Here is a 15,257-nt window from a genome sequence, read left to right on the forward strand (position 1 = left end):
ACATCCAGGGCTTCATTCTACAGGGTCCCTGGATGGAGGTTTTTCCTTTGACTTGTCTGATGGGGAGAACATGTCTCCCGGGCACTTCTTTGCTGTGAGGGCCAAAAAGAAACTGGTTATCACTCTGGAGAGCAAGAGAGATCTGATCGTGTGTCCGGGTAAGTTATCTGCAAGGCAACTACATGGGAGCATGGATAGAGCTAATCTGTTGATTTGTGTTTCTCTCAGTTTCTCATTTTTTTCTAAACTTAAGCTCACCTCTCCACTTCCCCACCTCAGACTGCATTTTTTAAAAGTCATTGTGAGAATTCACCAGCATTTTAATGTGCACAAATTTTTCTGTAAAATTTCCATAATTTACACAGAATCATAGAATTGTACAGTTGGAACGGACCCCAATGATCCTCAAGTCCCACCTCCAGCAATGCTAAAGAATATCACACAACCCCTCAAAACTTTGGGGGAACAATTTTCTTGTTTCTTTAGGAGTGAAACTGTGGGTGAAGCTTTTACTACACCACCTTCAGATGCTCAGCTCCTCCTAACCATTTTTTTCCCAGGCTCTCTTCAGCCAATCAGGAGCCAGAACCTGAAAGCAGTGACCAATGATGAGGCAGAAGCCCAGACGCTCTCTTACATCATAGAACAGCCTCCAGGCTTTGGCAAATTGGTGAACAGCCAGAAGTGGGAGGACAGAGGGCAGCTGAGCAACTTCACCCAAGACGAGGTAGAAGTCTTAGCCGCTTCTTTCTTGATGTCCCTCATGGTATCAGACCTTGATTCTGAATAGAAACACAGGAAGCAATGTTTACTGAGTAAACTGAGTCTGGCCATTGTCCACATGGACAGTATGGGTTGACTGGTCTATAGCTACTGCAGGAAAAAACTCAAAAATCAAGGTATACTTGAGGACAAACAAAGATTCATTTTCAATTAAGTGGCAAAAAATTATTTCATATCTTAAAAGACTCCAGTAAGAGATACTATTATCTGAAATTCTTACTAACCTCCTACCTTTAAGGGAAGGTTAGAAAGACCTCAAGGACAATAACATGATATTTATTAATAAAACAAATATTTTTATAAAATGTTATTACCCCACAACACCAATAATAATAATCATGTTTTGCAGGGAGTGTGACTGAAACTAACCAAATACATTATTTGTGTGTGTGCATTTTTATTTTGGTTTTGGTTCAGGTTTTCATTTTTCCCAGTGTGTTATTAAAATGTATGTTCTTCTTCAAAATAAATACAAAGACATTATTGGTTTGCTTTCACAGAGTGCCTAACCCAGTTTCCTTCTTACACATATCCAATCAGGTGGATGCTGGGGTAATATCATATCAGCATGAAATGCCACAGGAACCTTTCTGGATTCTTGAGGACACTTTCCACTTCCGAATTTCTTCTCCCTCCATGATCTCAAACCTGTATGTCCTTGGTGTGTTGGTCTCCTTCAACATCAGCTGTCCTCACAGCTCCACTCTGTGGAGAAACAAAGGTAAAAGGAGAGTCAAGATGCCAAAACACACATAGAATCATCAAATTGTAGAGTTAGAAGGGACCCAGAGGGCTATCGAGTCCAACCCCCTGCAAAGCAGATATCACAGCAAAGAGAGCTGTTGTGAAGGAAAGGTTTGCCCCTTCCTAGGAAAGGCATGTGCTGTGATGTCCCTGTGCATAAAGATGACTAAGTTCTAGTAAAATCTGGGGAGATGAGGGGGCATTTGCTAGAAATAAATCCTTTGAATTCTCAGAGAACCACATGGTGAGAACAGGATGCTGGACTAGATGGGCCATTGGCCTGATCCAGCAAGCCCTTCTGATGTTCTTATTGCTCTCTTGATTTTACTTTCCAGATGAGCTGCAACCTTTCTGTAATCATGTTTTTTTCTTTTTTCTTTTTTCTCCCACTGTCTCCCAGGCCTCATTGTTTCAGAAGCTCAAAGTGCAGTGGTCAACATCTCATTACTAGATGCTTCTAACCTTCTTGCTAAAGAACCTGTCTCCAGAAGAGCATCGTATGATGTGATATTTCTGGTGACGGAGCTACCCAGCCATGGGACCCTGTCCGTTGCCGATGGACCAGTTGATAAAAAGCATCCCTACTTCCTCCAGTCTGATCTTGCTGCAGGTGACTTGGAATATGCCCACCATGGACCCAGCACCCTGGGTGATCATTTCAGCTTTAAAGCCTGGCTCCGGCCCAGCACAGAGAGATCTATTCAGCCCCCACAAGAAGGGGAGGAGCCTGTCATTTCTGGGATGTTCAACATCACAGTGAGTGACAGAAATGAAATGCCACCCGTGTTGCTCACCCAAGGCCAGGTTCTGCAGGTCCTCCAGGGTTCCCCTGCAATGCTTTCTCAGGAACAACTGAACACCATGGATCCTGACAGTTTTCCTGAAGAAATCAAGTACAGGATCCTTTCTGGGTTATCCAGTGGCTTTGTAGTCAATATCCATGCTACGCAGGTGGCAATTACCCAGTTTACTCAAGCAGACATCAACGCAGGGCACTTGAGGTTCATCGCCAATGGAACGGACTCTTCTGGAGTCTTACACCTTGCTATCTCCGATGGACACAATCCACCCATCTTAACGTCTTTGGAAATCATAGTTCTTCCAGCAACCACCTGGGCAACAAATCAAATCCCGTTGGAGATACCACAGGGTGTCAACATGGCCTTCCTGTCTCGCAAGCACCTTCTGGGGGCCTCAGGCCAAGAGCAGCAAAATACCATCTATAGACTCATCAGGGACCCACAGTTTGGTCAGGTCAATGTCAACCAAAAGCCCGTGAGGGACTTTTCACAGAGCCAAGTGGACAATGGAGAAGTGACATTTACTTTCACTGACTTCATCTCCCCCAAAGATGAATTCCAGTTCCTTGCCACAGCAGGAGATGTCAACATTTCAGGCATTGTGAATGTAATGGTCAAGGCCTTGGTCAAAACCCAACAGGATATCCTTTGGCCAAGAGGAGCCACCGTCCAGCTCAACACCGACATCCTTGACGCAAGTGAACTGGGCAGCAGGACCAAGAGCATCCCAGCCTTCAAAATCCTCCGAGCACCCCAAGGGAGCCATTTTGTGAAACTCTCGAGAGACAAAAGGAACCCGCCCGTCTCCACTGATGCCTTCACCCAGCAGGATCTTGAGGGAGGGCTAGTTGGGGTGGAGATATGGGAAAGAGAAGACTCTCAGGAAAACCTCCAGCAGGACAGCTTTCTGTTTGAGTTGGTGGCTGATGGGGTGCCCCCTGCTGTGGAATCAATGGCATACATCACCGAGGCCTTCAATTCCTCAACAGCCTATGGAGTGAAACTGCTCAAAGTGCCTGATTTCCAAGAAGGGGGCCAAAACCCCACAACCCAAAGCATAACCCCTTCTCTGCAGATGTTGACAACTAGGCGCCCAGAGCCAGAAAACACTGAGTATAACTCCAGTGAGACACATGTTCGTCCAACAGCATGGGCTGGGCACATAACAGTCACCAGTGCATTTCCTACGGAAAGGAGCACACTCCTTAGTTTCATTGAAGCCAATATGTTCAGCATCATTCTCCCCATCTGCCTCATCCTTCTGCTTCTTGCTTTGATCCTGCCCTTACTGTTCTACCTCCACAAACGGAACAAGACTGGCAAGCACAATGTCCAAGCCACACCCCCCAAATACAAAAATGGTACATTGGTTGACCAGGAGACTTTCCGGAAGACTGACCCCAACCAAGGCATCCCTTTGACAACAGTCAACACACTGGAGGCCAAAGGAGCAGGACCCAACTCAAAGGGGATAGGGCCAGGAGGCCAGCAGGATCCAGAACTGCTCCAATATTGTAGGACACCCAACACAGCCTTAAAAAACAGTCAGTACTGGGTCTGAGGACTGGAGCGAGGGACAAAATAGCCTGTCTTGAGGTGGAGCGCCATGGGCTGCATGGTTTCCTAAAGATTATCTCACCTCTTTCTCCTCCTCTGCCTCCTCCTGTTGCCTGATTTATATATGACACAGTCCCTGAGATTCAAGGAAGCCCTTCCTGCACAGGTCAAATTCTTTCCTGATTCTCCAGACCTGGTTTTCCTCAAAGATGTTGGCTCAATGGCAGGGAAGTCTCCTGGAATGAAATAAGTGAGACCCTAACAAGGCTGTACATTTTTCAAGGGAGAATAGAAAATTGCAGATTCTCCTCTTGACAATCAAAGCTTTCCTCTGTTGTTTTTTAAAAGCAGTTTTAAAGTTCTTATCAATGCAACAATGTGCTTGAAAGCATATGGAAATCTTAGAACCCAAAAGAGGAACCAACTGCGGTTTCCAAGGATTCATGAGTGGAGCTTCAGTGTGCTCACATAGCTCCTCCTCGTGACTAGCAGAAGCTCAAATAAATTATGCAGAATACTAAGTGCTGCCAGATAAATTATGCAAAACAAGAGAAAGCATACACATTTATCTAATTTATGCAGATTTCAGAATCCTGTTTTTTCAGAGCGTGAAGGTGTCACAGAATAATTGGGATGAGAGTGCTTTTTGAAAAAAAATGTTATTTATTAAGAAGACTTTGTGTGCAGCTTGTAAGCTTCAACCCAGCAGAAACTGGTGGGACATTTTTGCAGACTCTCTGGGGGTGTCCGCTCCCCTCTCATCCCTCCTCGCCTCTCCAAATTAAAAATAATAATACCTTTATTGTCAATGTACAACCTCCATCTCCAGGGATCAGTGGTGTGAGGGAGCACTGGGCTGCACTTGTGACATCACCAGGGCCATCCCTAGGTCTCAGGTTTAGCCACTGAGATATCCTGGCCTGGCAGCCCTAGAGACAGGGGTGGGATTATGCTGTCGCCCCAAATACATGTGATTAAAACCAACAACAGGGAACAACCATGGGACAAAATCAATATCCAAAAGTGACTTTCTCCCCCTACTCCGCTGTAGTTTAAGAGACAAAGCAGCAGCAACAGCACAGGGAAAAGTTTGGTGACACCTTAATGGTGTTTTTTTTAAAAAAATTAATTTTTATTAACAGACCAATCAAATCAAATCACATTAATTCCAAATTACAAAGCCAAATTTTAAATTTTTTGTTGGGTACCCATATTTCAAGTTCCAAAAGGGATCCAATCATCTTGTTGCTGCTGCTTCACATATTTTTCCTTTTTCTTTGTGACCTCTGATAGTCTCCATAAGCGAGTTGAAACCAATTGTAGTCCTGTGTGGGTTTTTCCATTCATCCAAGGGTCATATTCAGACGGCTGCCGCTTTTCATCGCTTCCATAAATAAGCACACTCTTGCCGTCTCCTTAATGGTTGCAAACATTTACAATTGCATCAGCTTTCATGGGACAAGAGTCCACATGGTTTTGAAAACCAGGTTGCTAGGAAAGGCAGGCAGCCGCCCTTTCTTTCCTGTTTCTCCCTGCCTAGAGCTTCTGAGCTGGAGCCAAGCCTACAGTAAGGCAGACTGAGTTAGTCCTGACTCAGGTGGCAGATCATAGAAGGCAGGATATGGTGGCGAGGAGTTGGAGGACAGAGCAGTCTGTGCCATAAGGCTTGCCAGGCATGCCCCTAAGCCTCAGTTATGCCAGAGGACATGGGTGTTTTCCCAAGTCATACCCACACCATACATTTAAAGCACTCCTATAGTGCTTGAGCAGTCATGGCTTCCCCCAAAGAATCCTGGGAACTGTAGTTTGTAAGGGTACTGACCTCACAAACTTTCAGTTCCTAGCACCTTTAACAAAGTACAGCTCCCAGGATTCTGCATGACTGCTAACGTGCTAGACAAGCTCCCAGTGTTAAGATTTAATTGCTAGTCCAGTTGACCAGTGTGTGGAATGCAAGGGACATCACTTGCGCTAGCCCTATTCTCAGTGATTTAATCAGGCACAACTTTCCCTCAAGTGGGGCACGTGTACAGAAATGCCCATGCACACTTAGGTCCCATCCACAAAATGCATTTAAAGTACTCAGAGATACCACTTCTGAAACAGCTATTGTTTCTTGCTTGTTCAGGGTACTAGGAACTGTACTTCCTAGCAACTCTCTGCCCTTCACAAGCTACAGTCCCCAGGATTCTTTAGTGGGAATGGGAGGGAAGCCTGGGAGTTAAAGTCACATAAGAGTGCTTCAGATGTATGGTGTGGCTGTGCCTTCATTTCAACAGCCCTCTTGGGGGTGAAGCTAAGAATCATAAGCAGCTGCCGAAGCACCATCTGCTCCTCTCTGCTCCAGTCACGTGTTCTGAAACAAACATGGCATATGGCACATGACCCCACTGTGCTCTTGGGTTTCCCCTCCTGCCAATTAACATTCCAGGAGGAGGGAGGGAACTGTGATGCGTTTTGTTCTAGGACTCTGTTGGATGAGACCTGGTTCCTTCTTGAAGATTCCAGGCCCATCCTTGAATATTCCAGTTTCATTTTTTAAAAATCAGCTTTCTAGTCCTTTCACTTTTTGTGGCACTATAACATTCTACCTATAGCTTAGTGCACAGCTTCCTCGTGCTTTTAAGTGTCCCACCTATGAGCCAAATTTCATTATGTTTTATTAACCATTTAATGCAATGGCATAGCTTTGCATCTATATTAGGCTGTAGTTATATTTTGGCTGTCCTACAGTGGTTCCCTACCCAGTTATGGATATGGTTTATCACAAAATTTCTGGGTTTTCTGGAGTGGGTAACACAGGAACAAGCTGCCCCGCAAAACTCTGACTAGGGTGCTGTGTCATGTGATTGAGGGTTGCATCCATACTCTCCATTTAAAGTACATGGCTTTCCCCCAATAATCCTGAGAATTGTAGTTCGCCCCTCACAGAGCTATGATTCCCAGCATCCATAACAAGCTGCAGCTGCCAGGATTCTTTGGGGAAGTCATATGCTTTAATTGTGCTTCAGACATGGGCTGTGGGTAAGGCCTCCTTAGGCAAAAAGGTCCTATGAAGAAGAGATGAAGGAGCTGGTCATGTTTTGGCCTGGAGAAGACAAGCTAAAGGAAAATATGATGTCTGCCTTCAAAGAGCCAAAAGGCCACCAGAGAAGATGGAGCAGACTTGTGCTTGTTCTTCCAGAGGGCAGAACCAGAACCAATGGGTGGGAATAGTAAGAAATAAGATTTTGGCTAAACATTAGGAGATTCTTCCTAACAAAGCTGTTTCCCAATGGAACGGGCCATTTTGGAAAGCCTCTCCTTTGCTGGGTGTGTTTAAATAGAGGCTAGGGGCACGGTCAAGGGTACCTTCACCTTTATCTTTAGGGGCATCTCCACACCAGACCAAAAACACCACACCTTTAAAGAATCCCAGAAACTGTAGCTTGCTAAGGGTGCTGGGAATTGTTGCTCTGTGGTGGGGAATCTACAGTTCCCAGGATTCTTTAAACAACGGGCATTACTGCTAAATGTGCTTTTAGATGTATGGTGTGGATGTGGCCAGGGATGCTACACTGGAAAGATTCCTGCATGGAGTCTTGTTGACCTTTAAGGTTCCTTCCAACTCTAAAATCTCTGTCCAACAGCTCTTACTGTCAGAAAGTTCTTCCTGAGGTTTAGTCGGCATCTCCTTTCCCATCACATGAAGCTTCATTGGTACGAGTACTACCCACCCTAGATCAAGTAAAACAATAGAAATGCTTAACTAACTGACCAATCACATCCGTTCTGCCCCCTCCCCCAACAAAAATATTGGCCACACTCATGTTCCCACCACTGGTGTACACACATTAGTCTCAATCCTTATCTATCCTGTCAGTTCTTATGCAACACTGGATTCTGATGAATTTCTCCCCAAACCTGCTTCAATCCCAATTGAGATAAATAACAAGCTAGATGTGGTTCAGGCTCAAAGTCAATGAGAGGCAAACAGGTCCCAACTGCCCCATACATTTAAAGTGCTATGATGTCACAGGCACAGCTCCGCCCCGCCCCGCCCCCTGCTAAGGAATCCTGGGAGCTTTAGTTTGTTAAGGGTGCTGAGAGGAGTTAGGAGAATCTCTATTCCCTTCACGGAACTGCAATTCCCAAAGTTCCCTAGGGAAGAGGGATCAATTGTTAAACCACTCTGAGAATTGGAGCTCTGAGAGACACACAGAGGTCTCCTAACAATGCTCAGCACCCTTCACAAATTACAACTCCCAGGATTTTGGTGGGAAGCCATGACTGATTAAAGTGGCATGGTGCAAATAGGGCTTAAATCATGCAACTGTACACACTTTTCAGTGCTATTTTTCTAGACAAAGAGATGCCGGAATTCACCCTGAATGTTCTTCTCAAAGGGCAATGGTGCCCACCTGAGAGATGCTGGGACTGCGTTCTGGTGAGTTCCAGCTGGAAAAAAAGCCTTCTTTTAATCCTGCTTCCAGTAACTTCCATTGGCGGAGTTAGCCGTTCAGGCACCCAGAGCGGCGCACATGCCATGCACCCGGGGGCAGGGTGAGCTGCCGCGGGGGGCGGGGTGATCGGCACCGAGGGGGATTTTGTCACCCCCCTCAGGGATGACACCTGGGGCGGATTGCCCCCACCGCCCCCCCTTCCTATGCCTTTGAACCCACCCATTCCCCCAATCATGAGATTTTGTTGTTTTGTTTTCTGAAGGCACTGGTGATATGGAAATATCCCTTCTTGCTACCAGCGTGAAGCAGAGTATGGATTTTTGTGGGCAGGTGAAGAATACAAGAGACTGACAGAAGGAAGCCATGCCTAAAAGCTAAACCTGACTATTTTGGTTTTTTAAAAATAAAATAAGCAGTGCTGGATTTATGTATAAGCTAAACAAGCTATAGATTAGGGCCCCACTCTTTTGGGGCCCAAAAAAATTAAAGGAAAAAAACCTGGATGTACATTTCCAAAATATAAGATAAAAAACAAATAAAATAAAACCTACATACAGCAAGAGTGTTTTGTGTTGTGTAGGCTCCTATGATGTAAGTAAAGGGCCCCATTGCCTTCAGAAGCTTAGGGCCTCATCAGACTTAAATCCAGCCCTGAAAATAAGTCTATCAGATGTTGCTTCACATGGACTGAGTAATTTATAACAAGGTAAAGAATGCCTGGAATAAAAATGGGCTATTTTTTAACAAAAACGCATGGTCATGTCAAAATTTCTCAGAGGGAGCAGGAACTTGTCTTCAAAGGAAGAGGCAGAGCAGCGTTATTTGACCTTCACATTTTGCAAGAAGAGGAAATCCAGATGACTTTGGAAATGAGGTAGGCACAGATTGGAGCCCTCTCCAGCTTCTGCAATGTTTCCTTGCTTAGCACATGGGCTTGCTGTGCAGCGCCAGCTCCACCATTAGGCAAAATAAGGCCACTACCTCAGGTGGCAAATGTCAGGCTTGCATGGGGGGGGGGCAGGAGCAAATGCATCACAAAGGTGGGAAACCAAAATACAAAAAAAGCAGGTGCAGGACACCAGCTAGAGCCACAACGCTGTTAATACCTGTATAAGCTCAGTGGAGCAGATCTCACGTTCCAGCCATGCACATTTTATTTCATTTCACTTTAAACATGGGCCAGGAGCATAGCTGTGGGACCAGCATCACTCACATGGTCCATCGCTAGTTTCCAGCAGCTCAGAGCTGGGATTGTCTTCACGCTGTTGTTCAAAGAGTCACCTGTCAGCAGCCACACGAACTGCAGTGTGGCAACATCCTTAAGAACATATGTAATAGGAGATAGATAGAGATATGGAGTCTTGCGCCAGCCCTGGTAGTGTAAGTAGTGGTTTTGTGTATGTAGAAAAGAGCCTTTAACTGCCACCAAGTACACAGAGGGGCAGGGAAGACAGAACAAAAAGGATGAAAACACTTATAGGAGACTCCCATGCTGAATGTTTGGATTCAAGGTAGATCACTGGTGAAAGGCGTTCCCCTCCAACTCAATTAATCCCCACCCCTCAAAAAAGCTGTTACTGGTCCCATTAGCTCCTCATCCACCACACACACACACACACACACACACACACACACACACACTTGGAAAGAGACAGACATCCATTCAGGGACTTGCACAATATCAACCATCAGAGTGTTATATTGCAAATGTGGTATTTGAGAAACTGTAGCACCCTGCTTGTGGTTAACACTTAGCTGGAATGAAATATTCAATGCAGCAATAGAGAAATTAAAATAATAATTTATTTGTCAGACAAATAAATGAGAGACACAGTGGTATATGGTTACCAAAGCTCTGCCCTTTCAGCCCTGATGGCCAGCACTTATATTGCCTCAGCCCAGCCCCCTTGCTCCTCCTTTGGCTGCCTCTGTCCCATCAGCCTGGTTGAAATTCCTATTGGCTGTTTGCTAGAACCAATCATAAAAGATACACCCATTTCCTATTACCTTTTATGGGAGACAGAGAGCTATATTTTCTTCTATTTATAAATGGCAAATAAATAGTCATATATCTTATATTTACCTCGACCAGGCACCTTAATTACCAGATAACCTTTGGCCCCTCTTGCCCTATTCCCTGCAAAACAGATGGCTAATGGTTCTAATTTTATCTTAAACAGAGATCTTGGGTTCACCTCCTCACACACCATCTATGAAAGATCTCCTTCTTTGGAGGTCTTTAAGCAGAGGCTCGACAACCATATGTCAGGAGTGCTCTGATGGTGTTTCCTGCTCGGCAGGGGTTTGGACTCGATGGCCCTTGTGGTCTCCTCCAACTTTATGATTCTATGATTCTATGAAATAAGAATCTAACATAAGAATCTAACATTTCTTACTTTCTAAATCCTTTGCATAATTACATTTAAGCCAATATATTTCATAACATATATAGTTTTTTTAGAAGAAAGGGAACTTAGTAAAAGCTAAGCTAAATTCTAAGTTCTCTAAAGCTTCAAAGCAGTTTCAGAGAGCTGCTTTGCCTAGTCCAGCTGCTGTTTCTATTTGCCCTTTTAACCTTATGAAAATGTGGCTCAAGTCTCTAATGGGAGGCACAATAATTCTTACTATTTACCAACTTAATTGCAGCTTGATTGTATTCTGTAATTTGTATGGTCAGTGACCTCAGCCTTTTTATGACCGCAATAAACCAGAGGGGCCCTCTGTCTAAGAGCTTGCTAGCTGCCTGCTGGTTTCCTGCCTCGAAAGAAACATTTGTGAATTTAAGCTCATTTTTAGAATACAGGAATCTGATCAAAATATAAACCTTGATCAAGAATACAGGCTTTGATCAGATGCCTCAAAACTATGTAATGTAATGCCTGCTGTTCCATTTCAAAAGAGGTTCTCTTGTGCTGCACTCTGGCGAACTGTGCTTCAGATGCATCTCGGTTTCTGTTTCTCAGCTGACAGAAAGGGAATGTAAATAAATGGCGGCGAAAGAAGAAAGACGAGCTGGACCAGATGATAAGCAATCCCACATTCTTTCTCTTTTGTCAAGAGGGAGGAGATCTGCAACTTCAGTTCTCTCACACAACCAGCCGAGTAGGGCCATGGGCTCAGCTTTACACGTTCTATTTCTATATATCACATCAGCCCTCTGAGGTACAGTGGCATCGCAAGGGGGTCGGGGAGAGTGGTGCGCCCCGGGTGCCATGTCTGGAGGGGTGACAAGAAGGCACCCCACAGGGTGCTCGCACTGCCACCCCCAGGTGCAGCTGCAAGCAGAGGATCCCGCCACCATCTGTACAGTGTTTGAGCAGCACCAGCGGCAAACCGCTATGCACAACACATGCGCGGTGTCGCACGCATACGCTGTACGTAGCAACGTTGCACATGTGCCCTACATAGTGATGCCACGCACGCATCGTTCGGAGCGGTGCAATGTGTGTGCAGCTGTAGGTTTGCCCTGCCACAGGTGTCGGTTAGCCTTCGTTCACCCCTGCTTTCAGTGATGTGTTTTCTCTTTTTTGGTGGTGTCTTGAAGTCTTCACCTTGCCAGGCTGTCTTTCTCTCCCCACATCTGTCCTGCTCTTCTCACACTGGTCTCATCCACACCATGTCTCTCAAGCGTATCTGTGATGGACAGCAGAGCCAGACCAGAGTCTGGGGACCAGGGGCCTGGAGCCTCTCTCTGAGTGGCTAGCCAGAGGGGAGGAGGCAGAGCAGCGCTTTGGGAGGGAAAATAATAGGAGCCGTTTCTGAGGGAGACAGTTGGATGGGGATGGATTTGAGAGGGGAGACAGGGTTCAGGTTGAGGGATAGTGACAGCCAAGGTGGGGGCAGCACAAACATGATTAAAAGTACTCAATTTATTGAGGTTCCCAGCAGATGCCCTCTATGAAAACTTTGCCTGTGATTTCCCCAGAAAAGCTCAATAACTTGGGCTGGAATTGACTGAAGGAGAACTGGCTCTGATCTGAGTGGAACATCTGCTCTGAGGAGAATATCTATGGCCAGAGGAAGGAGCCTCTTAGATCAGATAGGAAGAGCGAGTTGAGGGTCTGGGGAACGTATTCAGACAGGAGTTCCCTGGAGGGCTGAGTCTGAGCCAGGAGAGGAAGAAGCTGTGGGAAGGCAGACTAAACCCAGATCTCCTTCCAGTCAGGAGGGGAGAGATCTAGGAAAATAAGATCCCCAAGCCAGTCACCAGGGCTGAGGGGAATCCCCTAGGTCTGTTACACTAACTGGAAATACCTCAGGAGTGGCATTGCTGAGAGAGAGGGGAACTGACGAAATGGGCCCCTTGGTCAAGAACCAAATGAATAAACTGTGAAGGAAGCTGTGCTGTGGCAAAAGTATTTAACTGTGACACCTGTCATAATTAAGTAAAGGAATGAGAGTGAAGGAACAGAAACCGAGTTAAACATTTTACCACCTATTCTAGAAACCGGAACATCTACCTGAAGTATAACAACTGATTTTTAGCAACTGAAGTTTAAGAAAAGCTGTGCATATACTACTGTGTTTAAGCCTGTGATGTCCTTATATTTAGTTTAAGTAATAAAAACTACCTGAAAGAACGCATCTCCTGACCCAACTTTGTTTCAGCAACCTCTTTTTGGGAAATAAAGCTTTTCTTGTTTGATCAACTCCTGCCTGAATTGAAGTTTCCCTCACACAAGTCCCCCACAAGATAGCCTGTGGTAAATGGTAGAAATTCATTTAATTGGTGTACCGTGAGGTGGGTCCGCTATATTAAATTGGCAGTGAGCAGGGTGAATCCACTCCTTTATTAATTGGTGGTTAGCGGTTGGATCTGCTACAGCATCCAATGCAAATTTAAAGCACATGACTTTCCCCCAAGAATCCCTTAAGAAACCAGAGTTTCCTAATACATTAAATAAAGGTTAAGGTACCCCTGACCATTAAGTCCAGTCGCAGACGACTCTGGGGTTGCACGCCCATCTCGCTTTATCGGCCAAGGGAGCTGGCTTTTGTCTGCAGAGTTTTTCCAGGTCATGTGGCCAGCATGACTAAGCCACTTCTGGCGAACCAGAGCAGCTCACAGAAACACTGTTTACCTTCCCGCCGGAGCAGTACCTATTTATCTACTTGCACTTTGATGTGCTTTCGAACTGCTGGGTTGGCAGGAGCAGGGACTGAGCATCGGGAGCTCACTCCGTCACGGGGATTCGAACCGCTGACCTTCTGATCGGCAAGTCCTAGGCTCTGTGGTTTAACCCACAGCACCACCTGCGTCCCTTCCTAATACATTACATTAGGGGAAATTACTATGCAAAAATGTGTATATTACGATAAAAGGGACTTCTTTAAAAAATGCAATCTGGTGTGGGACTGTGGAGAACTGAATTTAAGATTTAAAATATGTGAAACTGAGAGATACAGAAATTGACACATCTGCCCATCCCTAGCTGCAATACAGCAGACCTAGCCTCTAGGGCTCCATCCCCCTCATGAGAGCGAGCGTGGCCTAGTGGTTAGAGCAGGGGTCAGCAAACATTTTCAGCAGGAGGCCGGTCCACTGGCCCTCACACCTTCTGGAGGGTCAGACTATATTGGGGGGGGATGAACAAATTCCCATGGCCCACAAATAACCCAGAGATGCATTTTAAATAAAAGGACGCATTATACTCATGTAAAAACACGCTGATTCCTGGACTGTCCGCGGGCCGGATCTGGCCCCCGGGCCTTAGTTTGCCTACCCATGAGTTAGAGTGTCAGCCTTGGATCTGGGATAAACCAGGGTTAAAATCTCCACTCGGCATCCCTGTGGAACCCTAAATCTTCAGGAGTCAAGGAAATAAAGAACTACATAACTTTTAGGAGACATCTGAAGGCAGCCCTGTATCCGGATGTTTTTAATGTTTGATGTTTTGCTGTGTTTTATATATGCTGTAAGCTGCGCAGAGTGGCTGGGGAAACCCAGCCAGATGGGTGGGGCATAAATAATAAAATCATCGTTATTATTGTTACGGAAAAATCTAGGTATGAGGCTGCTCAGTCACCCAGCTCATCGCGCAGAGCCCGTGGGTCCCTGCAGAATAAAGGAAGGAGTCCAGCCAACTGGAGCAAATAGCTATAGACCAAAGTTTATTGCGCAATAGGTCCAAAGAGCAAATTTGAACCCCGAGGATGGGATGACAAAGACTTTTAAAACTTTCCCACCATATCCCAGAATACAGTTCGTACAGCATCATTGCTACATCACTGACATGTCACAAAAGGGGAGGGGTTAACCTTGGCAAACATGTCCAGACAAGTCCTTGGTACAAGATTAGCATAAGCAGACATGGGAGGGCAAGACTCAGGTATAAGATGAGCATAGACAAATATGTCTTAAGTACCCACCACCCAAAAGTACAATAGAAGTTCCTTTGCATGTCTGGAGCCTGAGGCGAGTCAGGTGATGAGATTTGGCTTCCTTTGGCTAACAATGAGCCCAGCAATTGTCACCTCTGGGAATTTCCTGGAGTCTTTTTTCAAGGGGAAAATACCGTAGCTTTGGAATGGAGGGAACAGGCAAAGGAAATGATTTTATATTCTTTTTAAAGCTAGGTAACTTCCCTGAGCTGCCAAGTTGAAAGGATACACTCAGGCATAATATTTGTAATATTTAACTTTAAAGATGTGCCCCCCCGTAATTTCCATAACAATTATTAAGCAGCTCATCTTGGGTGAGTCAGTGCCTCTCGGCCTAACCTACCTCACAGGATTGTTTTGGGATTAAATGAGGAGCGGCTGGAGAACCATAAACACCACTGTAGCACCCTGCTTGTGGTTAACGCTTAGCTGGAATGAAATATTCAACGCAGCAATAGAGAAATTAAAATAATAATTTATTTGTCAGACAAATAAATGAGAGACACAGTGGTATATGGTTACCAAAGCTCTGCCCTTTCAGCCCTGATGG

General features: G+C 45.4%; 2 protein-coding genes across 4 annotated transcripts in view; one reads left to right on the plus strand and one right to left on the minus strand.

Moving 5' to 3' along the window:
- The window catches only part of CSPG4 (chondroitin sulfate proteoglycan 4), a 123,638-nt gene extending 118,952 nt beyond the window's left edge, over positions 1–4,686 (plus strand). For 2 of the 3 annotated variants that reach the window (XM_053364474.1, XM_053364475.1), the window contains 4 exons: positions 24–158; positions 561–727; positions 1,324–1,504; positions 1,928–4,686. In XM_053364474.1, coding sequence (XP_053220449.1) covers positions 24–158; positions 561–727; positions 1,324–1,504; positions 1,928–3,888 — 2,444 coding nt within the window. In that variant the 3' untranslated portion in view covers positions 3,889–4,686. The remainder of the gene's footprint in view (positions 1–23; positions 159–560; positions 728–1,323; positions 1,505–1,927) is intronic. The other variant, XM_053364476.1, reaches the window with a different exon arrangement.
- Positions 1,401–15,257, minus strand: part of SNX33 (sorting nexin 33) — an 89,726-nt gene continuing 75,869 nt past the window's right edge. The window contains exon 2 of the mRNA XM_053364483.1: positions 1,401–1,488. Coding sequence (XP_053220458.1) covers positions 1,466–1,488 — 23 coding nt within the window. The 3' untranslated portion in view covers positions 1,401–1,465. The remainder of the gene's footprint in view (positions 1,489–15,257) is intronic.

This window comes from Podarcis raffonei, chromosome 14, assembly GCF_027172205.1.
Source record: "Podarcis raffonei isolate rPodRaf1 chromosome 14, rPodRaf1.pri, whole genome shotgun sequence".
NCBI lineage: Eukaryota > Metazoa > Chordata > Lepidosauria > Squamata > Lacertidae > Podarcis > Podarcis raffonei.